Source organism: Chenopodium quinoa, unplaced genomic scaffold (genome assembly GCF_001683475.1).
Source record: "Chenopodium quinoa cultivar QQ74 unplaced genomic scaffold, ASM168347v1, whole genome shotgun sequence".
Classification (NCBI taxonomy): Eukaryota; Viridiplantae; Streptophyta; class Magnoliopsida; order Caryophyllales; family Amaranthaceae; genus Chenopodium; species Chenopodium quinoa.
This window is the reverse complement of record NW_018742730.1, coordinates 1,672,584-1,700,332: the sequence shown is the minus strand read 5'-3', so window position 1 is coordinate 1,700,332 and position 27,749 is coordinate 1,672,584. Positions and strand designations below refer to the sequence as shown.

General features: G+C 33.9%; 3 protein-coding genes, 1 long non-coding RNA gene and 1 pseudogene across 4 annotated transcripts; 2 read left to right on the top strand and 3 right to left on the bottom strand.

The window, feature by feature from the left end:
- Positions 1-16: 16 nt before the first annotated feature.
- On the top strand, positions 17-589 carry LOC110723461. Its single transcript, XM_021902817.1, has one exon. The coding sequence runs from the start codon at positions 17-19 to the stop codon at positions 587-589; it is 573 nt and encodes a 190-aa protein (XP_021758509.1).
- Positions 590-1,142: 553 nt separating this feature from the next.
- LOC110723460 lies at positions 1,143-2,684 on the top strand (annotated as a pseudogene).
- Positions 2,685-5,286: 2,602 nt separating this feature from the next.
- On the bottom strand, positions 5,287-6,642 carry LOC110723374. Its single transcript, XR_002511716.1, has 3 exons — positions 6,576-6,642; positions 5,453-5,508; positions 5,287-5,344 (listed from the first exon to the last, which is right to left on the bottom strand). It is a non-coding gene; the product is annotated as an uncharacterized LOC110723374 (long non-coding RNA).
- Positions 6,643-11,390: 4,748 nt separating this feature from the next.
- LOC110723409 (V-type proton ATPase subunit d2) lies at positions 11,391-18,492 on the bottom strand. The gene is made up of 10 exons (XM_021902765.1): positions 18,086-18,492; positions 17,020-17,140; positions 15,842-15,949; positions 15,666-15,768; positions 15,204-15,284; positions 14,962-15,047; positions 14,656-14,715; positions 14,530-14,578; positions 12,041-12,175; positions 11,391-11,874 (listed from the first exon to the last, which is right to left on the bottom strand). The coding sequence occupies exons 1-10, from the start codon at positions 18,264-18,266 to the stop codon at positions 11,743-11,745; spliced, it is 1,056 nt and encodes a 351-aa protein (XP_021758457.1). The 5' UTR covers positions 18,267-18,492; the 3' UTR covers positions 11,391-11,742.
- A 3,099-nt stretch (positions 18,493-21,591) lies between these two features.
- Positions 21,592-26,240, bottom strand: LOC110723408 (asparagine--tRNA ligase, cytoplasmic 1-like). Its single transcript, XM_021902764.1, has 6 exons — positions 25,740-26,240; positions 24,193-24,783; positions 23,347-23,597; positions 23,136-23,265; positions 22,144-22,202; positions 21,592-21,993 (listed from the first exon to the last, which is right to left on the bottom strand). Exons 1-6 carry the CDS (start codon positions 26,238-26,240, stop codon positions 21,810-21,812), a joined length of 1,716 nt encoding a protein of 571 aa, XP_021758456.1. The 3' UTR covers positions 21,592-21,809.
- Between the last annotated feature and the right edge of the window lie 1,509 nt (positions 26,241-27,749).

Here is a 27,749-nt window from a genome sequence, read left to right as displayed (position 1 = left end):
ACTTTAGATGTCATTAATGAAGCTAACGCTTTATTATTCTGATATGGAAGAAGATTTTAAGTTTGACTTTGCATATGAAAGATTAAAAAACCAACCTAAATTTATGAATGCGTTTGTGTACACCACCGATTCATCAACACCCTTATTTGATCCTCAAAATTATCAAACTCCAAGTGGTATCAATCAATCTGGAGGAAGTGAGGGGAGTGAAAAAAGATCAAGACTAGACGAAAGTGGAAATTTTTCTTCGTCATCTGCAGAAAGAACACCACAAAGTGCTAACCCCCTAACACGACCAGGGGGTCAAAAGGCAGCAAAAAGGAAATTGAAGATGAAGGCAACTGATGTTGTTGATCCTTTGCAAGAGAAACTTTCAAGTGTACAACATTCAAACGAAGAAACTGCAAAGGCAGTGAAGGAGTTCGTTGAGGTTGAACGAATTAGAGAGGAAAGAAAAAGACAAGCCCAAATCATGAAAGAACGGGAATTAAAATATCAACTACTACAAGCATTACTAAGTCGAGATACTTTATCAGAGGAAGATGAAGCTCGTAAATATAAGTTGTGGGACGAATTAATGACCATGTAATGACTTTATTTTTAAACATCATTGTTAATTTAATGTAATTGTTGTTTATCAATAGTTGTTATGTTTAATTACTACTAGTTAATGATATTAGTTAATCGTATCAGCATAATTCTTAATTGTATCAGTGTAATTCTTAATCGTATCAGTGTAATTCTTAATCTTATTCGTTATGTTGTATTGAAAAAACAAAAAAAAACATGCTTATGTTTGTAATTTTAAAACGACAAAAGACCAAATAGTACAAACATGTTGACATATGAGTCAAAAACCACGTACATAAATAATTTTGAGGCATTTTCTTTTGCAAGTGAATTATCGATGTACTCAGAGCTCTTCTGCCGACATCAATAGCATTGTATTGATATAATATGACTTTTGTGTGACAATGCATGGTGTGTCACGTGTCTTTCATGGCACATCAATTATTTACAAGCATCTTTAACTTTTCAAATCTATATAATAACACCTTGTACATTAATGTTTACACAACTTACAATTCAATTCCTCTCTTATTTCACAAAAATTTCAATACGCAGTATCTTCAAAAATAATTATGGCTTCTAGTTCAAGTTCAAGTTCAAGTTCAAGCTCTGCAAGCTTAGATCATGAAAATCCAAACCCCCATTCACAAGTCCGGCAAATGGCTCGTAATTGGGTAATGGAAATTCCACATCACAATCAAATTGTAGCTGAAACTGTTACCGAGCTCACTAGAAGGAGTTCCACTTCTCAAAGGCAGAGGAAGAATCGTTCTCCCAATCGACCAAGAGATCGTATTTCCGGTCACAACCGGTTATTCTTAGATTATTTTGCTGAGAATCCAGTATATACTGATGATCAATTTTGACGGAGGTTTAGGATGAAAAGGTCGTTATTTATGCATATAGTTGAAAGAGTCCAACAACGCGATCCATGGTTTCAACAAAAATATGATGCAGTTGGTAAGCCCGGTTTTTCACCACTACAAAAATGCACTGCAGCTATGAGATTATTGGCATATGGAGTAGCAGCTGACCAAATCGATGAGTATGTCAGAATTAGTGAGAAAAGCTCACTCAATGCCTTAAGTAGATTTGTTGATGTTATAATTGCCGAGTTTCAAGAAGTGTATTTGAGGAAGCCAAATGAAGAAGACTTACAAAGGCTATTGCACATTGGAGAGGTGCGTGGATTCCCAGGCATGTTGGGAAGTATAGATTGTATGCATTGGGAGTTGAAAAATTGTCCAACTGCTTGGCAAGGACAATTTCAAGGTCGAGATGGTAAATCTACAATAATATTAGAAGCAGTTGCATCAGCAGATTTATGGATTTGGCATGCTTTTTTTGGAGTTCTGGGCTCATCAAACGACATCAATGTACTAAATCGATCTCCAGTTTTTAATGATATTTTTGAAGGAAGAGCGCCACCAGTCAACTTTAAAGTAAATGGTCACCAATACAATATGGGATATTACCTAGCAGATGGTATATATCCAGAATGGGCAACTTTTGTGCAAGCATTTCGACTTCCACAAGGTCGAAAAGCAAAATTATTTTCGCAACGCCAAGAGTCGGTACGAAAAGATGTTGAGCGTGCTTTTAGAGTTCTCCAGGCTAGATTTGCTATAATACGAAACCCGGCACTAATATGGAAAATAGAAGTTGTCAAAAAATAATGATAGCTTGTATCATATTGCATAACATGATTGTTGAAGATGAACGACAAGGTTACCTTCACAATGAAGAGTACGGAGATTTTAGGCAGTTTGATCAAGCAGAAAATGATGATGACTCGCCAACTAATTATAATGTACGTTGGCGTGCCGATATGAAAACATACCTAAGGAATAGGATGAGAGTACGAAATAGGGAAACCCATATTCAATTGCGAGATGACTTAATGGAACATATCTGGGATCGGTTTGGTCATGATGGTGAGGAATAAAATGTATTTTTATTCCTATTAATTTTAATTTCTGAATGTATTTCTTTGTCTCTTTTAATTGTGTTTATGTTTTTTTTACTATTGTTAATGTGTTATTGTATGCAAAAGTTCTTATCTCCATATTCAATATTAATGCCAATTTTTTTTAAGTACATTATATAACTCATATTTAACAATACATTTGTATGTTGTTTAATACCAAAAAACAATAATTAAAAAAAAACAAGCATATATACTAGTAGTAGTAGCAATAATAATAATAATAATAATAATAATAATAATAATAATAATAATAATAATAATAATAATAATAATAATAATAATAATAATAATAATAATAATAATAAAAGTGTTCCTCAAAAAAAAAAAGTGTTGTTGGACAAATATAATAATGATGAAGCAATTATTAAAAGTAAGAGAGAGAAAGAAGAGAGAGATTAAGATATAGTGTTAAGACCTAGTGCATTTCTTTGGGTATATGAAGGGTGGAGCTTAATAAGAATTTATGATGATGTGGAACAAGAGAGAGAATAAGAACTACCATATAAGAAACAATGCATTATTGATGCTCTTAAAAGTCACATGAAAAAGAAAGAAAGGAAGAAAGTGATGTGTGGGACCACTTCTAATTATACCACTAAAAGTTTATATAATATTATTAATTATTTAGTGATACTATACCACTGAATGCATATATCAGTGTATGCATACATAGTACCACTGAAATATTCAATGGTACAATTTGATCACCCAATGATACTATTGATCATTCAATGAATGATACTAATCTAAAATCAAGCACTAAATTACGTGCAATTACACTCTTACCCTTCGTTATGCAATAATTCTTGCATAACAGGACTCCCTTTAAATAAGCACAGTGATACAATAATCAAAGAAAATTCATGCAAAACTTCATTGTTTCCAATAAATCCCATGTGTTAGTAGTTACACATTTACTCAAATACTATATACAACGTGTAAAATAAAGCTAGTAGCTAGACTTCAGGATTTTTGACAGAAAAAAATTTATTAATCTAGATTTTCAAGTATCTCTTTTTTCTTTTGCTCCTCCTAACAGATATGCAGGCAGCTTCTCTGTCCATCATGGTCCTGCATCATGACCTAGTCAGTAGTCACCTAGTCGCAAATTCCAACCGAATTTAAGGTTATTTCACTGTGACTCTGTCAATACTAGTTTTAGCATCATTTAAAGATTAAATCGAAATCAAGATAATATACCGAGGTTATATGAAATCGGTAGCATGATCAATTATGCCAAAACAACCAAACGAAGGTTAAAGATTTTTTATACGTATCATAATTAAGTTAAAAAATAATTCATGATTAAATTACCAGCATATATAATTAGTCAATAATCTTGTGCTTAGACAAAACACAACGAACATGAGCGCGAACTGCTTCAATTCTCGCCACCTACAAGTTTCATGTATTGTAATAAATTATTGGTTAAATTTACGACAAAATATTAACAAAATATAATGAAAATGCATAAATTTCAAAACTCAAGAAAGAACCTTGAATTCATTTGGAATCTGCCACTGGCTCTTCTTGGTATCTTTGTTATAGTAGTACCTGATATAATTTGGTGATGATGAATATATCAAGAAATTTATGTGTAATAAAATTATGTTATTGCAAAGGTGACATGAGTAATAAGATAACTCACTTGGTCCCATCACGAGACATACGCTCCCTCCAATTGGTACTTGCACAAGTAATTCTCTATTATGTTACACAAAATATTTGAAACTTAAATTAAACGCACATTAAAGTATAAAATTAATTGCGTTAAAATAGAAATTGACAAGAATGAGCAAGGCAACGAATACATAAGAATGCGACAAATTTTGTCTATGAGTACTAATTTTTAATTACCAACCTCGATACAAGTCATCTTTTCAAAAGGCTTATGCCATGTAGACTCCCTTATCTTCTTTTTGTGGTAGAATCTAAACCAATTAATAAAAGTCAGTCTCTCTGTACTATTGCTAGGAACAAAGAACAAAGATCACTAGTACGAAAACAAACATTTACTACGTATATGATTGATTTACAAAAGGCAATACGTTGATCATGATAACCTAAAACCATCTAGTTTAAATAACAGAATTAACTACAAAAGAAGAACAAACCATTGAACTTTTCTTAACCCAGCAAAACTAACAAAACTACATACCTCCTTCCCTCACTGGTGTGTTCTGACCAATCAGAGGATAATTTTACTGATTGAGAATCAACTCCCTGTAAAAAAGTGAGACTTAAGTCTATATCAAACAAGACTAGATACCCAAAATCGAACATCGAATTCATCAGGATTTACCCCATGGAACTCTTTGGTATTGCTGTCATTACAATACCTGTAACATTAAAATACAATGCACAATACATCAAAAACTTCCATATTTATACAAAAATTTACATAAGAAACTGAGAAGAAGGTGAAATAGAACAAATGAGAGAACTCACTTTCTTCTATCAGTGTAACCATTAACATTCATCTGCAATTTTAAGGAAAAATTAAGAACCCAAATTGACATATGGTAAAATAACCAACATAAGACACAAGGAGAAGAATTTAACTGTTTGGTAAGCCCTTGTTGCTTCTTCCCGTATCAACTACAAGGAAAACAACAATATAACTATGTTACAAGTCATACACAAAGTAGTTATATAACTAACCTGATTTCATTGATCGTAACTTCATGATATATGACTAATTATCAATAGAAGAGCAGAAGATGAGAGACCTTGAGCTCCTCAGGAATCGCCCACTGAGACTCGTTGCTAACTTTGTTATAGTAATACCTGGTAACGCGTTTTGTAATAGCAAATGTATATCAAAAACTTTCATTTGTTTTATTAATTTTAAGATGCTGCAAAAAGTGACAAGAGTATGTTGATCAAATAACTCACTTTTTTCCATTAGAACTCACATACTCCTTCCAGCTAGTAGTTGCTTTAGTCACCCTCTGTCATTGAAGAAGAACATGATCAAAGTTTAGAGATGACACAAACTTATCTTAGAATCTAGGTTATTTCTTCCGCCTAAGGAAGAAGCTAGTAGAGAATTAGATCACTAGAAACATTGTTGTGCTAGGGTATTAGATTAGAGGGTCGATAATAAACTACTGAAGGCTCAGTACAACATGTCTAACCAATTGAACAGGGAATATACAGGGTTTTAAAATCCATGTATATTCGGCTTCTCAGCAAATGGGAATAGCATGGAACTCTAGGCCATCTTAAAAAGTCTAAATAACAATCAAGCAAGGCTTAATATTAATCAGATAAATACAGTTCAAAGTTCGTTTTTTACACCTTTTCATGACATGAAGTGTAAGGCTGAGATAAGTGAGATACTACATTCTTCCCTAGTAACGTATAATAATGTAACAAGGGGAATAACTTAAAAATTCATTCCTCAAGTAAATACAAAGTATATTATAGAATTGATCAGTCATTATTTTAGAAAACAAGGGATTTATATTTTTGTTGCCTGAATTATTTTGGATGAACAAAAGAAAAAAAAAAGGAGCAAAGTATGTACAGAAGTGATAAACAATGGCCGAACTGCCGAAGGAACTTGATATAGTTCTCATTTTTTTCAATACAGTTCGATGCTTTTTTTTTCATCTTTTCATGATAGTACTATATAGAGCTTGTATAAGGCAATAATGTATGACATTGCATAAACTTGAACAAACTTCTGTTCGCTACATAATTACATATAGAGCTTGTTATTCCTGATTCTCTGACAACAAAGGCTTTAAACTATCAATGCGTGAGTTATTTTGGATAGACAGGATAGAAAAATAGAACAAAGTATGCATAGAAGTAATAAAGAATGACCAAATTAAGGGACTCGATACTAATACTTCTTTTCCCAAGTGGCAACAAAACCAAAGATCAATCAAAAAGTCCAACAATAAAGAGGAACAAATGAGACGACACCACAACATGAATGCATGATTCGAGCTATTAATAAACAGCCTAAAAAATCTGATATTTTGATAGAAGATAGTTTATCTAATCCCACCTCAATAAAAGTCATCAGCTCAGATGGTTTCTTCCCTGCAGTCTGCCTTGCTTTCTTGTTGCAGTAACATCTAAACCAAAAAAATTAAGTTGGTCACATTGAGTAAACAAGAGCAATCCTAATCACAATATAATCGCTTACCAAAACCACATACCTCCTTTCAATTTTGCTGGTGTCTTTTGACCACTTCGACGAAAGTCTTAGTGGATCAAAATCAGCAACCTAAAAGATAAGTTGATTAACATTATATCTAATAATGAAATCTAAACTGTTAGGCTGTATGTGGAAGACAAAACAGAACAAGAAACATAACGAAGTTGAAGATTGTACCCTTTGCTCTACATGAACACAATTCCAAATGCTTCGCAAAACCATGTCATGTACTCGTTTCTGTTATGCAATTATTCAATCATTAGCTCGTAGTTGATAATGACTTGTATTAACAATTTAACATACATTAGTTATAAGAGAAATTTGATAAATAAGTATTAAGCGTATCTCATGATTTTTTCAGGGTTGTAACAACCCTAAGCTGTCACAAGATGCACGTAGCTACCACATCGAACATAAGTAAAATTTCAGGACAAAACTCAAGTTCAAACAGAATATGTTCTAAATAGAAAACAAGTACTACCTTAAGGTCCATGAGAAAAAGTAAAGTGTTACAGAATAATCCACCTCCAAAACATTTTTTACTCTTCATATTGTCAATACTTTGCTGCAAAACATAAAAATTATTAGAAGCAATCAAAATTAGAGTCATTACAAGACTAGCTCATTAGGAATATTAGATTACAAGTATAAAAAAAAAAAAGTATACTTTAAAAGAAGACTAATCAATCAAGGAGAAAATTCACTTGATTCAGTAATGAAAATGTGTTAAGTTATTACTTGAGAATAATGTGATGTCATAGTGCTAAAGAAGGACTATCCCCTGAAAACATCTAGACGAACAAAACTAACTCATCTAAATCTAACATAAATACTAAGGCTCCATTCTCTTATACTTGATAATTGATAAAATGAAATTATAATTACTTACTGAATCGAAATTATTTTTACAGAGGTTTTTGCCAAAATAAATTAAATTATTTTTACGTAGCATAAATTATTTTGGGTTTTTCTACGTGGTACCCCTGAGTTATTGGGTTTTCTACATTGTACCCTTCTAAATCCTAAGTTCTACAAGGTGCCCTTGAGTTTTTGGGTTTTTCTACATGGTGCCCTTGAGTTGTAAATTAAATGACTCTAACTTAATTTGTCTCAAACCGAAACCATCTAAATGATCTATTTACCACTTCTATATTTATATTAGATGGAGGAATCACCAATCTTCATTATTTGCTGTTTAGTAGAACTTTTGTATGATCATTTGAGATGGAAGGTAAGAACTTTTTTTTGCTCATACTTTAACTAAAAGAGCTTGTTTTAGAGGGACTCAATCTGCTGTCAAAAAAAAATTTTTTTTTTTTTTTTTTTTTTTTTTTTTTTTTGCAATAAACATGTTAGTTGTGTATTTGATGGTGCTAAATAAGTCGTTTAGGTGGTGTGGGTTTGAGTCAAATTAATTTAGAGCCATTTATATTACTACTCAAGGGTACCATATAGAACAATTTAAAAACTCAAGGGTTTAATGTAAAATAAACTAATAATTCAAGGTCACCTTGTAGAAATCTGAATTTAGAAGGGTACAAGGTAGAAAACTCAAAAATTCAAGGGTACCATGTAGAAAAACCCAATTATTTTTGTAATTTTACTGATTCTTATAATATTTATTTGATTAAAGTTAATTAATTTACAAATTCTTATATATGGTTGGCCACACCGTGTAGTAAACCATCATTGTGATAACTTCATTAGCGCTATAGGGATTACTTGATTAGTGTTATAAGTCAATGTTTCGAGGGTTACTTCGCCACTGTTATAGAGGTTGGGGGTTACTTCGTAGTATTATAGGGACTACTTCGTCAGTAGTATAAGGATAACTCGTTCTTTTACAAATGGCCACATAGTGTGGCTAATCGCACACAAGATGATCTATTATTAGTTTGTGTAATTTTATTGGTTAAAAACTTATTTCTGCTGCATTGATATTTCTGCTAAGTTCTACTCAGTAGCACCAAAAAAAAAAAGTAAATTGAACCAGGCCTAGCTTTGAAACAAGCGACTATACAAATATGCAATGGAGGCATGAAAGAGTGAAAAAGACATTATTAAGGTGAAGATCAAAGCTAAAGCTAAACAAAAACATTGTTAAAAAAAATATACAAATTTTGTAACATTTTTATTTATTTATTTATTTTTTTACAAGTGTGACAATAACAATTGACTATTGTTTCAAAATTCGTTACGGAGTAGCACTTATTCAGGGATTATTAATTCAGTCTACAAAGTGCATCAGGGGCTAAATCAGCATCATTCGTAATAATAAATTCAAAAGTCATGTCCATAATTTTTTTTAGGTTTATGTTAGGATTAAATCTCGCAATTATACTTACAGCATGATCATATACGTATCAACATAATCAAAAGATCAATAACATCTCGTAAAATAATAATTAGATCATACCCTCGAGAGCACGATTTAGGCTAGCAAGTGAAAAAAGTAATTACCTTATTTCTCATGCGAACTGCCCTAGCTCTCGTCTTCTCGTTAATGTATTCTTTGGAAAACGTTGAAAATTTTCCATTTTATAATTTAATGAGAAGAAAGAAAAAAAATGGTAAGTTTACTTGATAGGAATTTAGAGAGTTTCTAAAAATAAAACCCTGATAAACCCTATTATGTTTTTTTTTTTTTTTTTTTTTTTTTTGGTGTTCCACCCGGTTCACCCTTATTATGTGTTTATGAGATATTCCAATTTTCCTAATTTAATGTTTCATACGTACTAATTATTAATCCGTTGTTTATACACACGGGTGTACTGTGCTCATCGTACACTCGGATAAATAAAAAAAAGGCTGAAAGAATATCTTGTGTTTCATAAAGAACATACATGTATTTGACAAAGAACATGTTTGTTTTTGATAAAAACATGCATTACCAAAGAACATAAAGATATAATAAAAAGAACGAGATAAAAACTTAATAAAATTTCTGAAAAATTACACATTATTAACGGAAAAAATTTAGAAGTGATAAAAAATCGAGTAGGGCCGGGCCATATCATAATTTCTCGTCCCAAACCCGTAGAAAAGTAGCGGGTTTTCGGGCTTTTTTCGAACCCGATTCGAGTTTTAACTAAAAATGCATTTTTAGGTTTGCCCAAACCCACCCTATTTCGGGCCAGTTCGGGTCGGAATGCGAGTCATGCCAATGTTGATCACCTCTTAAAAAGTCCTTACCAAAGATATCATTTCCCCAAAAAATAGTTTTCTATCTCTCCAAAAAAAAATTCAACTTCCCATAATAATTTAGTTTTTTTACTCTAATATTATTTTCAATTAAAAATAATTTAAGATTTCAATATCAAATTTCAAAATAACATATGTTAAAAGAACATAATTTATATTGTAAAGTACATATAGTTAATACCTAAATACACATTAATCAAACTCAAAGAATGTACGATAATAAAAGTAATTTAAATATGACATATGATAATAAAAATAGAATTTGGGCGTCACTACGACCTTAAAGAACATACACGCCAAATTCAAAGAACATACTTTGTATTATTAAACCCAAAAAAACATATATGTTTATCAACATAATTTAAATATCATAAGTTGAAATGTAAAGAACATATAATTTTACTCAAAGAACACATTGATCACACTCGAAGAACATATTAAAGGTATGTTCTTTGTCAAACATAGGTATGCTCTTTATCAAATACTATATGTTCTTTCTGCCTTTTTTTGTTTACCCGGATGCACCCGGGTGTATTATCTAATTTTCACTAATTATTTCCTAAATTTTAATCCATTGTTAAATCTCAACTTTGAAATTTCCAAGTAGTCGGTTTAGAGTCTGTTCACATTTACCAAATTGAACTGAACTGAACTAATTGGAGCTGAACTGAACTGATTGAAGCTGAACTGAAATTAAGTAAATGTGAGTAAACCTTTAGTTGTGTGTAAATCCCATGATAATATCATAATCATTAATCATCACTATAAAGGATCTATTAGATTCAGTTTAAAAAAAAATAAAAAAACAAACAAACAAACTTTGTTTAGTTCATCTTATTTTTACTTATTTCATAAAAAAAATAAGTTCAGATCAAATAAAAAATAAGTTTAAATCAGATCATCGTTTTATGTGCAGTTTTTTATCGTTAAAATATCTTTAATTTCGTAATGAAAAAAATTATGAAAATCACATATTAATAAAATACACACTATTACGAATCTAACAAGACCCAATTGAGGTGAACCAAACAAGCCCTAATTGAGGACCTCGCTTGACTTTAGCATTATATGCACACTTTCATTTGTAATGATAAAAAGAAAGTCAAACATGTCAATTATTTTGTGTCAAAAAAAATGTCAATTATTTAAGAAGGAAGGGTGTATATGTAATACAAACCATATTAATGTGAAATCTTATTGAAATTGTCACAATAAATACGATAGAGTATCATAATATCTTTGTACAAAATATAATTTTCAGAATTAAAGACATTGATTGTTAAAGATGTTCAGCAAGTACTATAATTAGGAGTAAGATACCCTTAAAGCAAATTTCTTTGGAGCTTCATGCGTAATCTCACACTAATATTTCCCAAAAGCAAAGGCTTATTTCAAGATTCAATCCTTTCTAAGTGATGCAAATTTTCAAAATATAAGGTGTACAATGTAAGGGAAAACAAAGACAGTAAGCAATAGGCCTCATTCAAAAGAATAAAGTTCACATTATGAAATTTAACATATGATACACTGGGACTCAATTCGGAGAATTTGATACTAGTTCCCCCAACAACAAAACGGGGATATCGAGCTCAAGTTTAGTTCCCATAGGATTGGAGTAGAAAATGCCTTATGAATAACATAATCATACAGGGATAAAAGCTTTATTTCACCTTGTGCAGTATAAATAATGTATGCAACTGAATTCTACAATGAACGCGAAAGAAATGAGATGTACAAAGCACAAGCAACACGAGATTTATTCTTGTATTTCCTGAAAATTCCACAAGGTTCTTCATATTTGCTTGGACTGCAACTAGAATATGAAGACAACACTGTCATGCACTCTGGACTTCTGGTTTTGTGCCACGCATTCTGAGATCCACATGAGATTTCTAATCTCTTGCTCCCTCAACCTCATGTAAGCGAAGAAAACAGCGTAATGGAACTGCATCACATACAATCAAGACAGAAATCCGGTAATTAATAGTTGAAGATGAAAATAAAATAGGGACAAAAGAAACTACCCCCAATGAACTACATAAATGCAACATTTTTGACATGCATTTTCAGTATGCCAAGCAAATATCACATGAAGTAAGATAGAAAAGGACCTGTTGTTCAAATGATAAGCATAGTCTCTTGACCTCCTCTTCATAGAACGCCTTGTCCAGCATCTGGCTTTCTCCGTAAGACATCTTAGAGAATATTGCCTGATATGGTGGATATTTTTCCATTACACCACGGACCTATAAGATAGGAATAAGTCAGAATCAGGACAGATAAAAATGACTGATACTAGAAGCTCCAAGCAGTGCAATCTAAGAATGTCTGAATCAAAGCATCCATGCTATAGATGCACCACATATTCTGCCACACATTTAAGACAAGCTGTCGAGCAGTAAAATTTATTTGAAAGAGTTAAAAAGTGAATATGAAGCAGATGATTTGGTGGCATATCCTCAAAAAAGATTAAGCAAAACAAAGCAGCTGGAGTTAAAAAAAAAATACAGAGATTTGAATCAAAATAATGAACAGGGCCACATGTGCATGCACCCGCACAGACACACACTACCCTATACCCTGAATAAAGACCACCTTCTAAACTGACCTGCGTCGACGCTCAAAACACAGAATCATTAGGCGAAATGGTATTTGATTTTCCTTGTTCAAGTCCTACCAAATTACAAACCATAAAGCTAACAGGTCACTATCTGCCTAGAATCAAAGACTCCACAACTTACATAAACATACAACCACCTAAATATTTGCATCCAGCTTCCTTCCACTCTATTACTACAAGTGTAGCCAGAACAAGTCACTTTTAAGCACAATCGTTCATTCATGACGTTAATTTAGATTTCAGTAAGCTCTCGATTATTGGTTTTTAATCGATTATTGGATCCCATTGCCTGTTAATAAGAGCCGCATACAATTAGCCTTGACATTAGCAATTTATCATTCCATTCAGAGAAGTTAGCAGAAAGAGAACCCCAGTGCCCCAGTCTCTTCTTGGTTACTTTTGAAATAAGCTCAAACTAATGTCAAGTGAACCACTGAACCCTGAAATTAAAGCTCAAAGACAGCTACAAAATGAAGCGTGAAATTAGCTTGGCCAATACTTGGCTTGATTGCATGAAAAAAGTGATGCAAATGGCAAATTCTCCAATTCGCTAAACAACAACTAAAAGTTCTTAGAAGGTTCCTGCAGCAACAAGTCCTCCCACATCTCATAGCTTTAACTAAGGTCCAAAGATCATACCTCTTGCACGCATCTTATCCATATCCTACTTCATAGTTACTGCTAAATGCAAAATAAACCTCTTATTTTTCCCGCCATCCAACAACTGTTCCAGTGTTCCCTCAAAAATCATTATCATCCACTTGAAGGCATCGTCTTCAAGCACAGCCTTAAGCTCCTAGGTCACTGTATTCCTCACCACAAGACTTTAATGATCCAACTAAACTTCATCAGCTTTTCCTCACAATGGAAAGAAAGCACCAGAGTTGAGCATGTTGTCCAAGTCAATAAACTATTAAAGCGATGAAACAACAGTCAGCTATAATCTTTTGAGATTGTAGTCCTAGTCATTTCAGTGTTGAGTCAAGAGACAACAATAACCAGAGTTGCGTTTCAGTTCAGGGCCCTAACGTCAAGCTCACTAGAAAAGCTTGTACTTCAAAATTAGCATAGTTCAAAACCTTTTTATTTTTATTTTTTTGGGTTCTCCTGAGTATTCCAGTAAACCAGAAGATGAAAAAAAGGTGGGGGAAAAAATTATCTTCAATGCAGTTAACAATAAAAATAAGGGTATGAATTAAGAAGCTTAGAGTCGATGGATAAAATATAGAGCAAAAACTGAAATATTGGCTAAAACATTAAGATGACGCAAACAAACATATCAAATGCATATAGATCATCATATCATTATTCTTGTATAACTTGTCAGACACTCAGAAAACAGCATATAATGGATATGCCCCCTTCAGCAGGCTGAACTTACTGAAGCCTCACATAATACCTCATTCGAAAACTCTTTTAAGGGTACCCCATAAAAAAAGCACAAGATCAAAAATATTTTCCAGTTATTATTAAATGATACTTCCTCCGTTCCCCAAATATTACGACATGTGGATGAGATGATTTTAAGAAGAGGAGAGAGATAGAGAGAAATAAAGATAGGGATCCATGAGATGATGAGAGAGAAAGAGAGAAAACAAGTGCAGATAGGGAAATGTTGTAATATAAGTGAAACTTCCTTAGTGGTAATTGTTGCAATATTTGTGGAACGGAGGACATTCATACTATCATAGAAGGAACATAGCAGGACTCAATGAAGCTTCATGACTCTATTTTATAGATAAGCTTTGTATTTCAAGTACAAAAATCTTGCTTTACAATTTCTTGGGTGTAGATATTCTGGGATGTACGGCCTTGTGCACCCATATTTGCACATGTATGCACTACCAAATTATACTCGAGAATTTAGCAGAAAAGATAAATACCCAATCCAACTGGCAGAAGATGGAAGGGTGTCGCAGACAAACCCCACCCTAACAACAAATCTAGTTTATATGATGAATCGCAGCAGCAATCTCATACCTGATCTACATCCTCACAAATAGCCAGCTCTTCATGTCCATAAGGATACCTGTAATGAGCAAACACATCAGTCACAACAATAGATAGATTTCTTGAGGATGAGTCGCAAATCTTAAAGACGCTTACAAGAGACCAAAACTTGAGTACAGCTTCTTACGATCTTCCCTCGTAAGTTCAGTTCCAATACTGCAAATGTCAAGAAGTAACTACAGTCAATAACCATGTCATCTACTGCTAATTGAGCCTAAGGCTCAACAAGGTCAAGAATCTAAAGATACATACAATACCCCCTCCCCCCCCCCCCCCTCGCTCTCTCTCTATTTAAGAGGTTTTTGAGTTCTCATTGTATAAAACTTACAAAATATGACGTCATTATCAAATTATCATTATGCTTCATTTCTAGTACTAACATATAAATCATGGATTATATACCTGTTAATTGTAATGTTGACAGCTCTTCTATCAGCCTCAAAGGAAAGAAGATCAGACATAATCTCTCCAGTAGCCCCACCAAGAGACTGTATTATAAAGATCAAATTAGATGAGAACAAAATCAGATACAAAATAGAGATGGAGGAGTGATGAATAGTGTGTGTGTGAGTCTTAGTAATATAAATCTGTGCTTAGTTTTTGGTGGGAAATGGGTTTCTTATAAAGAGACATTGCAATTTTACCTGACAAAAACGATAGAAGTCCTCAAGATATGCTTTGTAAAGGGTGTTTCTCATAATCTCAATGTTCATATCATCCAAGTCCTAGCAGGGACAACATAAGAAATTAAAAGGGTAAGTTAATCACCTAAAAGATATTACCAATCAACAGTAAAAGGTAAAATCAATTAAGGAAAGGTAACAAGTTAAGCAAAACAAATTGATATACCCCATTTCTTTTATATTACCCACCTCCAAAACCAATCATCCCATTTTCACTAGGTACAAGTAGTTATCATAAACACTTCAAACTATACAATACGTTCTTTTAATCAACACATAATCTCAAAGGAGAACTAACTAAACTAACAATACAATCTCGAGAACATCATATCCTTTAGCAAGATTCAGATTCCAAAGAAAGAAAACAAAACTGATCGCTGAGAGAGAGACTGAACTGTAAAACAAAAATGTAATGCTTAGTACCTCAGATGTAATACACTCGGAGAAGTATGGAGCCAAAGGAGTATCAACAAGCACCAATCTATATAGATCCCTCATATTCTGAGCAACTGCAAGGGTAGCAATACTGACAAGAAAGGAAAATAAGCATTGTTTGTGAGGAAAACATAAAAGAATTAACTTAACAAGAGAGGCAGTACCTGTCAAACATGCCCAAGGGATGACATTTCTCCAATAGCTCTTGCACATCCCTCTCATGCAAGGTTCCAGTAACAATCAGAACAACATTATCAATCATATGGCCATATCTGGAAAAGACAAAAGAGTACAAATAATTTACAAAGAGCGTGTCATAAAGAAAGTAAAGTACCAGACTGTTACTTGAAGTTTTTAATTTTTAAATCAGGTTCAGCTTATATTTGGAAAAGAGCTACAAGACATATTATTTGTTAGTTTGTCAAGAAAGAGTGCCCACTGCATGGAAGCCTGAAAGTTACTGGTCTTCTACGGTACAAAATCAGCTTCAGATGGTCACATAATATGATCTTAACAGCCATGGGAGTAAGTCAAAAGGGTACCAAATTCATCTACAAGATTGAGTTAAAAGATAATTCACATTAACAGACCCCGCAAATTTATCCCAACTGAATCATGAATCCTTTTATGAACTGGTCTTGTAAGAGTACCATTACAATTTCCAAAAAAAAATCAAAAATACTAATGCAGAAGATAGCTACAAGCTTAGAATGCATAAAATATGCAGATTATCTCTAAGATGTAGAGTTCTAGAAATAAAAGATACTCTTCGGTAAGATAATAGATGAAAATGTATGATGGAAAAGGGATTTGATAGAACAATTACACAAAGCTAATAATGCAACACTACATGGAGCATCTCCTTGGACTATACAGAATAAATATTCAGCAAAAAAAGATTATATTATTTTCTTATTCTATAATTTTCATCTACATTGACTAAAGAAAGAAAAGCACATGAGAGAACAAACTTCAAATACATATGCAGATAAGAATTAAGAAATTTATAGTCCCATAATTAATCCTCAAGTAGCAGTAAATCCACAAATAAGCAGTGAAGAAACTAAACTTTCATTTAAAATCTCATAAGCATCTCAAGGACATCCACCTAAATCACGTTAAAAAAATTTAGAAACAATCAAGAAGAAAACAAAAAGTGCATCATCTCACCACATTCCACAAATACTGTTGACATGAAGAGTTGTGGATCTTCAAATTTTAAATTGCAGGAAGTTTTTCACAGATTTACGTTTATGTCAAATAAGAACAGATGCCAACACAAAATTCAATCTGGGGCATAGTATTTAAAGAGTTAAAAAAAAAATACGGTAACTACACTTACGTGATGTACTCTAAGAAGGTTGACAAGGGTTCTGTAGCCTGGCACAACATGTGCTTGTATTCATCAACCAGCTTCAGTGTGCATTTCTCCACAAGCGTAGTTGTGTGTAAAGGAGAAGGTTCTATAGCCAAAATGAGCACCAAATATAACAATAAGCAACAAATATAAATCGTATATGTACCCATCTCCTTATCAAACATAAAGAAAAATTAAAAAAATAACTCCACCAAGCAAAATGCTCTACAGAAACAAGTCCTTAAATGATAGGAACACCCTTTGTAACTTTAAAAGATACACTTAAGTGCAAGAAGGAGGGAGGGAGGCAGACAATTGTTCGAAATGTCATGTATGTGACACCAATCAAATTCACATAGAACAGAGTCTTGCCTAGCAATTTCATAGAAAGATCATAAAGAGATACATTGCAAACCAAGCTCACATCCCCAATGCACCCGCACAAAAGGATATTTTCATCAAGGCAGTAAGCTGAAACTTACAAGAAATTACGAGAAACCAAGCGAGATTGCAAGCTTGCCCGTTATCGAACTAGAACAAGATTTCACAATCCATTACAAGAGTTGAAACCTCCAATTTGGTATGTAAAAAGATGTATTCACCCATTGACAACTTGATGCCAAACATTTGATTGATTGGGGAAAAAAGGCCTATAATTTACGATCTTCGTCACGACTAGGAAGACGGGGTAGCCAAAGATTAATTCCCTTTCACAAAAGGTTTTATCATTTCCATGATCTGATATGCTTGGTTAGCTTATCATCTTGAAATGCAGTCATTAATACATTCCTTAAGTACATTATCGCTATTGCTAATAATCAACTAAACCCAATTAAACGCGAAATTCAGAGATTTTGTTCGTCTCATAAACAATCGAATGCCAGAAAATTAGCAAAGTCAAGCATATAATTGCAAAATCAAAGAAATTCCAGAAAAACTCAGATCAAACAAATCAAATCAAAATGTAATCCAATTAATAAAGCAAGAAATTCAACCAAAATCAATAAAATTAAACCTGAAAAAAAATCATAATTAAACAAATAAATCATACCATTCTGAAGATAGGGGCCATAATCAGTAGCAGAGAGATGCATCTTGATATCATCAAGAGTCTCACACTGACACAAATTGTTGTAATCAGCAGCAGTTAACAATCCAGATCTGTGACCTCTAACAATGGCTTCCAAGTATCCGCCATGAATGTTGAAGGTCATAGCTTCGAATCCATACATCTTGGCGGAGAATTAAGGGTTTTGTTAGGGTAGATCGGGATGAAATTGGGGATTTTGATCAAGAACAGAGGAGAGAGAAAGAAAGAATGGGTGATTGAGGAGTTAGAAGAAGTGACAGGTGCGCAAAATGTTGGAGATTTAGCAGAAGAGATTAATTGATGATGATGAATGACGATAAGACAAATCGAGATTCTTTCAAAGGGATGGCATTATTTTGGTTTGGGGGAGATTTTTTGATCGGGTATAAGCCCAATCGAGAAGAGTTGTTTATGGACGGAATGACCCATTAAGTTCTGTTATCCAATATCCGAAATTTGAAATAATTTACATTTTTTTCGGATATCGAAAATCCAAAAATTTTTAAATTTTCGGGTCAGGTATTCTACTTTAGCGGATCAGATGCCTCGAATCTTCCAGCATACAAATAGTTTTACTCCATAGAAACAGCTTATTAGAGAGGGAAGGAGAATCAAAGAGTAGGTCTAACTAGAGTTACGCCTGAATCGAATGGTGAAAGACCATGTGTTATACGGTTATACCTGTGTAGCTTAGAGGTGATAATGAGACTGAGCTATTCGTGAAATATTCGAGCTCGATTCGTGGTGGCTCGGTTCGGGTTTGAGTTCGGCTCGAGACCTTAACGAGCCAAGCTGAGTTATGCCAAGCTCGGCTCGAAAAGTTCATGAACAAGCTCGTTTATTTTTTCCATATAAAAAATTCATGTATATAAATATAAACTTTTTTATCAATAGATATTACACAATAATAAATTAGTATTTTCATTATTAAAACAATAAACTCGTTATAAAGTAAAAAATTTAATAATGAACAATAAAGAAGACAAGTAAATTAGGGCTAAGAATAAATCAAGGTTGTTCGTGAACAGTTCGAGTTCGGCTCGGTCAACGTTTAGTCAAAGTTCGGCTCGGTCGAAACTCGACTCATAAAGGTTCGAATTCGGTTCGAGTTCGAACAAATTTAAACGATCACGAGCCGAGCTGACCATAGTTCGAGCTCGGCTCGCCCGATTAGCACCCCTAGTGTAGCTCGTGCTAAAGTGAGGCGTGCCTAGTTGCCTATGCCAAGAAAAAGTTAAGATGGGCCTAAGACGTCTAACTAGTGTCAATCTTTGCAAAACAAATCTGTGCACAGCTTGACACACATGCTGTGTTCGAGGGCCCTTATAGTAATGTTGTATGTTTTTGTAAATTGGTCAAGGTCAAGGGCCCCTACAGCTTGACACACATGCTGTGTTCAAGGGCCCCTATAGTAATGTTGTATGTTTTTGAAAATTGGTCAAGGTCCACAAGACTTGTTCATTTTGGAATTTGCCTAATTTTGAAAATAATGTCCATCCATAATTCATGACCCACTGACGTGCCTCTCATGTTGTATAGAGTTTGTGATAGTTTTGCTGGACAAATAATTTAACTTACTATAATTACCATAATTATTCTTTTTCCTTGTAGGATTAATGCATTCCGACAAATGAAGGGAAGGGTTTATCCTATTTTAATTAATACAGACCTACAATAATAAACAAGGTGAATATAAATCTTAGTGGAGCTTCTTCTTTTATCACTTGTTTCCACGCAAACCTCTTTGATTTGTGTTGGCCCATCTTTCCGACTTCTCTTCGATTGTGATACACTGATATTTTGATAATGTTTATCCACTAGGTTGCTTTCAGCTTCACGTATCACTATTCACTACCCTTGTACTCAAATGGAACATCACTCTTCTCAAATTCGAGTTCATACATCATAGCAACTAGCAAGGATGCAAATCTAAACAACACAAACAAGAAAGCTGAATTACACGATAGAACATTGGGAGTTGGACCATATAACTTCTTACACTTAGGAAACCAAGTGTACTCAGTGGGACATGATGCTATCTCTCCATTTTGTTGTGTATTGTATTCGATCAACGATTGTTGGTGAGGGTACTTCAGTCATTATCGCTTTGTATTTTACGAGTACTTCGTCTTAGTTGCTTGCTGCCTCAACAAATCATGAAAGATCCTTGACCTGAGTCAAAGCAATGATAAGATATCCCTTGTTGCATTACAGAATAACTGACAGTTTGCCTCTAAAATGGAAAGAGTAGAGCCGCCCTCAGCCCAACCTCCTTCAATTAACAAACTGGCATTCTTTTAATTATGGAAAACTAGTGAGTAAGCCCGGGCCCTGCCCCGGGTTTCTACTATTGTAGACGTTCAATTGATGATAATTTTTTTAAAAAGCTTTTCAAAACAGCAATAGTTACTGTCAAACTAAAATTGAGTTGTTCTTTAAATATTTTTTTTTATTATTTTTTAATTGAACCTTGTGACACTTATATGATTTATTTTCATTTAAATAACATAGTTAATATTGGCTTAGATGGTTTAATAGTTACATGTGTTATAAGAGGTTGAGGGTTTGAATTCCCTTATCCTTATGTTTTTATATGGTAATGTTAGTTGCTTGAGCGACGTGGCATTGTTGGTAATGTTAGTTGCTTGAGCGACGTGGCATTGTTTGAGTGGTTGCTTGGGTGATGTGGCATTGTTTGAGTGATGATGTGGCGTCATGAGATATTGGGAAGATGACGTGGCGCAACAAAATAGGGACTATGTGGCACATCAACGTTCTTAGGAATGCCTTTTAATATATTAGTATAGATTTGTTAGAAAGGTACTTATATATTCACTTTTTTGTGAAGAAGGACCTTATATGTTCAAAGTGGTGAAAAAGGCCTTATAAGTCACTTTTGTTGTGAAGAGGGACCTTGACATCGGAATATGGCCATTAATTTTACTTTTCTGGTGTTGACCATCACTCACATAGTCACATGGCACGTGATGTTTTAAAAAGACCCTTTCGTTAATTTTTTCCCCAAGTTTTCACATTTTCTCTCTTACTATCCCCAAATTTTCTTTCAAAATCCCTTCTCTTTCCTTAAAATCAAGAGAAAAAAAAAGAAGGAAAATACATTTTTGAAACATCACGTGCATATTGCATGATGGTCAATGTCGGAAAAGTGAAGTCGGTGGTCATATTCCGATGTCAAGGTCCCTCCTCACAACAAAAGTAACTTATAAGGACCTTTTTCACCACTTTGAACATATAAGGCCCCTTTTCACAAAAAGGTAAACATATAAGTACCTTTTAGACAAATTTTCCTTTAATTAATTATGATACTTGTTATAACAAGATCAATGCGTCAATTATAGTACTCCATACGTTTATAATGAATAGTTGACAATATTGATCCTCAAATCTGCGTATTTTAAATTATGCAAAAGGGCTTATGAAACAAACAATAAGGAAAAGAGAGGAAATTACATCTAAAACCAAAATTGTAGATATATGAAGAGAAAAAATACAGAAGATCAACTTCAAGATCATCATCACAAATCTCATTAACATAGATCAAGGAGTTCTGCTTTTCTATTTTTCCTTGTAATTAAGCAAGGATAAAAAAAAAATCACAATTGTAATGCCATTTTGGTAAACAGGCAAACCGTAAGGACTAACAAAAGTGTGATCAGTAGTCTGCCTATAAATCTGCCCTCCCTGGGTAACGCGGGAAAGGAATGACATCTCTGATGTTATCAATGCCAGTGGCAAAAAGAATCAACCTCTCAAATCCCAAACCAAATCCACAATGCTTTACAGTGCCATATCGCCTGAGGTCAAGGTACCACTCGTATGTCTCCAATGGCAATCCCATATCAGTAATCCTGCATGAAATGAAGCATTTTTGAGGATCAAATAGTTTTCTTTCTAGCCTTGACCATTTAAGGCCAAAAACAAACCAAAAGCATAAGGATAATCAAGATCAAAGTCCTCAAAATTTTAACAGCACAAACCCAAACAAAAGAAAATCCTACCTCTTACAAAGAACGTCATAACGCTCCTCTCTCTGGCTTCCTCCAACCAGCTCACCAACCTGAAAAATACAAACCAACAGATACATCTTAAAACCCATTATAACAAATATTGCCCTCATATACTACCATTTTAGTCAATTGGCTGCCACAAATATAACCATTAATTTTACAATAGATAAAGTACTCACTTTGCCCAATATCAATAGTCACTTGTACTGTTTTAAGTGATCTGGAAAATTATGTCACATTCCCTAAATACAGTACTGCTCGTATACATCTTGCATAGATTTTAAAACATAACCCAGTACCTCATGGCCCAATCTCTTAACCCGATTTTAACTTGGTATATTTTACAAATTAAACTGATTTATGATGATTCATAAGGTTCTTTTCTTACTAAATTCAATAAGTAAAACTGCATATTTTTAATAAAGAATATTCTAATTAAACCTTCACTAATACTCATAAAAAACAAATTTGCTAAAACTAAACTTATCTTCACTAATTACATTTTTTACACATGAAGAAACAGCATAAGTAGTGGAAAGGATGAAGAGAAGACAGCTATTATAAAGGGCATTTTTGGGAAATCAAATGAATCGTGAACTTGGGGCTACATGACTAGGGGTGTAATGAGCCTAGCTAGGTTGTGATCTATCACTCAAAGATTTTTAATGCTGAGCACAATAAAGCTCAACTTGAGAAGCTTGTGAACAAACTCAAACACAAATGTTGTAATTTTCAAGCTCAAGTTTAGTTTTGTGGTAAGTTGACCTGGAAATTTTAAGCTTGAAAAAACTCAATACTCGGCTGGTTTGAATGCAAGAGTAACAAATTATACAAGTTGTTTGAATAACATCCCCATACAGTAACTATATTTCTGCATGAAATGAATAAAATAAGACAGCAGATTTTTTTTTTTTTTTTTCCAAGTAGAAAATCTCATGTTGGTGAGGAAGCACACAATTATATAGCAAAGATCAGAAGCCTACCTTTGGCACGAGCACATCCATTGCAGCAACAGTTTTCCCATCATCATTGAGCCTCATATAAAATGCCTTAATATCTTTTGGGTAGTCATATACTATAACTGGCTTCTTGAATAAGACCTCACTCAAGTATCTACAAAGTTAGATTAACTATAATATCAGCTTTTGCAGTTTGCACCATCAAGAGAATTCACACAAACAGAGATTAACACACCTTTCATGCTCAGTTGCTAAATCAATCCCCCATTCAACTTTATTCTCAAATTTTTTATCTGTAACTTCCTGGAGCTTCTTCACTGCATCAGTGTAAGTAATTCTCACAAAAGGAGTTGAAGCAACCATTTTCAAACGATCAATTGCAGTTTTGTCTACAAATTTCACCATCAATTCCATATCATCGAGGCACTTGTCAAGTAACCGCTGAGAAACAAATTGTACATATGCCTCTGCAAGGTTCATATCATCCTGGGAAGAGAATGCAACCACTAATCAGTTCAATGTTGTTAGAACTTTTTGTGAAATCTTACATATAACATTGCATGCAGAGTTCATGGATTCTTGAGCATCTCATGACTAGCAGATAATTAAAAATAAAGATAAAAGGAGAGAAATAAATACACATAAGATTCACAATCCTTCAAAAGTACACTAAATATATATATATTAAAAAAATGAAGGAAAAAAAAAAGGTAAAGTAGTGCAGTACAGAATCAATGAGTAGTGCAGTACAAATTAATGTAACTCAAAATTACATAATTACGAATTAAAAAACTAGTGACTATCAACATGACTTCAGGAGTCACACTTGAAAAAAAAAAAGTATACTTCATAATAAACAAAAGTATGTCGATTTCAAGTTGAATAATTAATCAACTAGTACAGATGGCAGGCATGACTATCACAAATCATCATCATCTTGAATTTCAATTAAATCAAAGTTTTGCTCAAAAAAACATAAAACCAAGGCTCTACAAGTTCAAGTGAACAACACAAATCTGATCATGACATACATTATTCATGGACATGCACTAAATTCCGAAAAGGAAGAGAAGGAAATTACCTCGAGATCTGCAAATGCCATTTCTGGCTCCAACATCCAAAACTCAGCAAGATGCCTGGAAGTATGGGAGTTCTCGGCACGAAATGTCGGCCCAAATGTGTAAACACTACCTAGGGCACATGCAAAAGATTCAGCTTGCAATTGTCCTGAAACTGTCAAGAATGCCTGACGAGCAAAGAAATCTTGAGAATAATCTATTTTCCCATCTTTTTCGGGAAGCCCAGGTTTAAGGTTAGCTCTCTCTTCCAACTTGGCAAGATCATCTTTAGCTTTATTTAATACTGCAACAGCAGCCTTAATTTCCTCTTTGCTTGCCTTGTCTTCCTTAAGTTTCTTAACAGCATCCCCTTTCTCTTGAACAACAAGCTTTGCTGCTTCAATGTCAGCTTCTGATGGAGGTGGGTTCTCCTTCAACTCTTTCTCCACTCTTTCTGCTTCATTAATCAATGTTGTGACTTGAAACATCTCACCTGCACCCTCACAATCACTAGTAGTGATAATGGGTGTGTGCAAGTACAGAAAACCATGCTCTTGTAAGAACACATGAGTTGCATATGCAAGTTCATTGCGAATTCTACTAACAGCAGATATCTGTTACAAAGAAACGGCCATGTAATTAGAATCACCTAGCACTCCTTGGTATATTGATAAACAAACACATTATGAAATACTTCATCTGGGAAAAACTAGAGTCAGCCATATACAGGAACCCAAAGTTCACAAATTGGAAATTAGTTAAAACTGCTATAAGCTGAGACATCACTACAATCATTCATTTTTAAACCCCTTTCAGATTTACTCTGCATTTTCCCACAAAATAGTCAGACCAAATTTCAACAATTTTGTTTGCTCCTTATACTTCTGTAAAAAGTTCAGCCAATCTAGTTCAAACCAAAGATTGTGATTTTATTGTAATACACAGGTACGCTCCCAATTTCACAACAAAAAAAATAAACCACAAAGCATCCACAAGATAGCATACCTAGTAATGATCCATCGATCACAATTCAAACATAAAGATAACCCCATTATATTTCCTTCAAAAATGAAATAATTCAAACACTATTTGAAAACTATTATTCTCATAATTCCATCAGATAATACAACATACAATAACATAAAATTCACACACTTGTTATTATTTAGAACATCCCAAAAAACACACAGCTAATCAATCAATTCTTCAAATTAAGTTATGAATCAATAAATTCAGCTGCCCTACACAAAACACTCAGTGACCAATCGAATGTTATACCAAATACCAAAAGCAAATGTGCAAATCATTCCAAAAAAAAAAAACATAAAATCCTCATTCACTAATTCTATTTCTAACATCCTGAAAACACCCAGCTCAAATATGGCTTTCAATTTAAGTTCCGAATCAATCAATGTTGTAACTCATCCAATGAAATGTCCGAAACAAATGTGCAAATGACTCCCGCAAAAACAAAACAAAATTCAATAGAACCCAACACACAAACAAACACCAACAAAAATGCAATCAACAAACCATCACAATTCATAAACATGGACAAATAAAATATTACCAAATTAGTCCTCGGTCGAAGATGAAGACGATCCCTTAAAAACTCGAGAGTAAGCCGAGTCTTGGGCAAAGGATAAGTAGCAGGATCAGCAGGACCCAACTCCAAAACCTTATCAACCTTCAGCTCAATCTTCTGGCGGGTACCTTCGGGCGGGGTCTTAAGCGTACCCGAAAGCGAAACCGAGGTACCAGTATGAACAAGGCGGGTCAAATCGTAAACAGAAGCATCAACCATAACTTGTAGATTAGCAGAGCAAGAACCATCAGTGATCTCGAGGAAGGCGAAGGAGTTGTGGCCTTGCATTCTTCCGGTGCGAACCCAGCCGCCGATGATGACGGATTGGCCGTCGAGGGAGGCGCCGCCGTTGGGGCGGCTGAGGATGTTGGCGATTGGGACGCGTTTGGAGAAGCGAGCGAGGGGAAGGGAGGATGTGGGGGTGTCGGAAATGGTGGTTTTGGACATTTCGGAGGTTGGTGGAGGTGGGGTTGAATCGTCCGCCATTGTTGGAGGAGAGAGAAGGAGAGGGAGGTTGGAGATTTGGGAGTGGCGAATAAGTTTTAGTGGAAAGTAGAGTATACTCTTAAATAAAACCCTAAATTTTGATGGGAAAGTTTGTTAGTTTTTGACGATTGGAATTGGAAGAAATGAAGAATTAGATGCAAGATGCCTATTGTACTGTCAAAGATTGTTCCTAGACACGTAAGATAACAAATTAGTACCCCATCCATCTCAAAAAATAAAAAATAGAAAAAATGGAAATAAATAATCCCACATTTGCGTGGTCTAACAATAACAATTCCACCTTTTGATTATTACTAGACAATCCCACCTTGGTATGTCATCTTATTTTAATAGACTTTTTTACCTACAACCTGTTAAATAGGTATAAATGCTTCTTTTTTTTTTTGTAAAGCCACATGTCGCCTAGTAATTGGTCAAAATAAAAAAAATTAAAAACAAAAACAAGTAAAAAAAAATAGGGATTTTATCACTGGTACCCTCAAAGATCTGACTTTTATCAATGGTGCACCTCATTAAGTTTTCATTATCAGCGGTGCCCCTAAAACTTTCACCTAATTGCTACAGTGATCATTTGGTTAATAAAACGTTAAGTAAACGTTAATTTGGGGTTTTTGGCTTGTTTAAGGAGTTAGGGAGATGAAAATACTGAAATGCCTCTACCCCAAGAACTCCCTCCAAAATTCTGTTTCTTTTTCCCTCCCTTTTTCCCGATTTTTCCCTTTTTCTTCTTTCTCTTATTTAAACCCTTTACATCTTTAGAATTCCCTCTTCTCTTCTCTATTCTTCTCTTCTCTTCATTTCTCTTTTAAACTCATACTCTTCAATGGCTTCTTCTGGCAGGGATGCATCTTCAAGGAGCATCAGTTGAGAAGGTGCTTGGTTCAAAGCCATGAACTGCAATTGTCAACCAATAAGATATGCACACATTAGGTTTTCGAACTCAATATCGAATCCTAGAAGGCCCTATTATAAGTGTAGGCTTTGTGAGTTTTTTATGTGGGTAAGGGAAGACCCAGTTGTAAGAGACATTGGAGGGAGGCAAGGAGATGCAGCATATATACATGCATTAAGGGTTGAATTTGCAGAGTTTATGCACAAGACTGATGTTTTTGCTGATTTTATGTACATGGTGGTCAAATTGGATGTGGTGATGCATTTGGTGTTGCTTTTAGTTAGTTTGAAATAGATGAATTTAGTTGTTGTCTTGCAATTGTCAAACGCTAATGTAGTAGTTGCTTTATTTTGGAATAAAGACATGGGTTTAACTGTTTGTTTGTTGTGTATTACATCAAATTATTTGCAAAGTAAACAGCAGCAAATTTCAAGAAATGAAATAAGTACATTACCAATTCTTAATTTGCCAAAAGAAAAAGACTTAATTAATCATAAGTAATTGGTGCCAAAAACAAGAGGTCAACTGTTTGCACAAAATTTGTTCCAAAATACAACTTAATCATAGTTTTAAGTTGATGGCTAAAAACCTCTTAT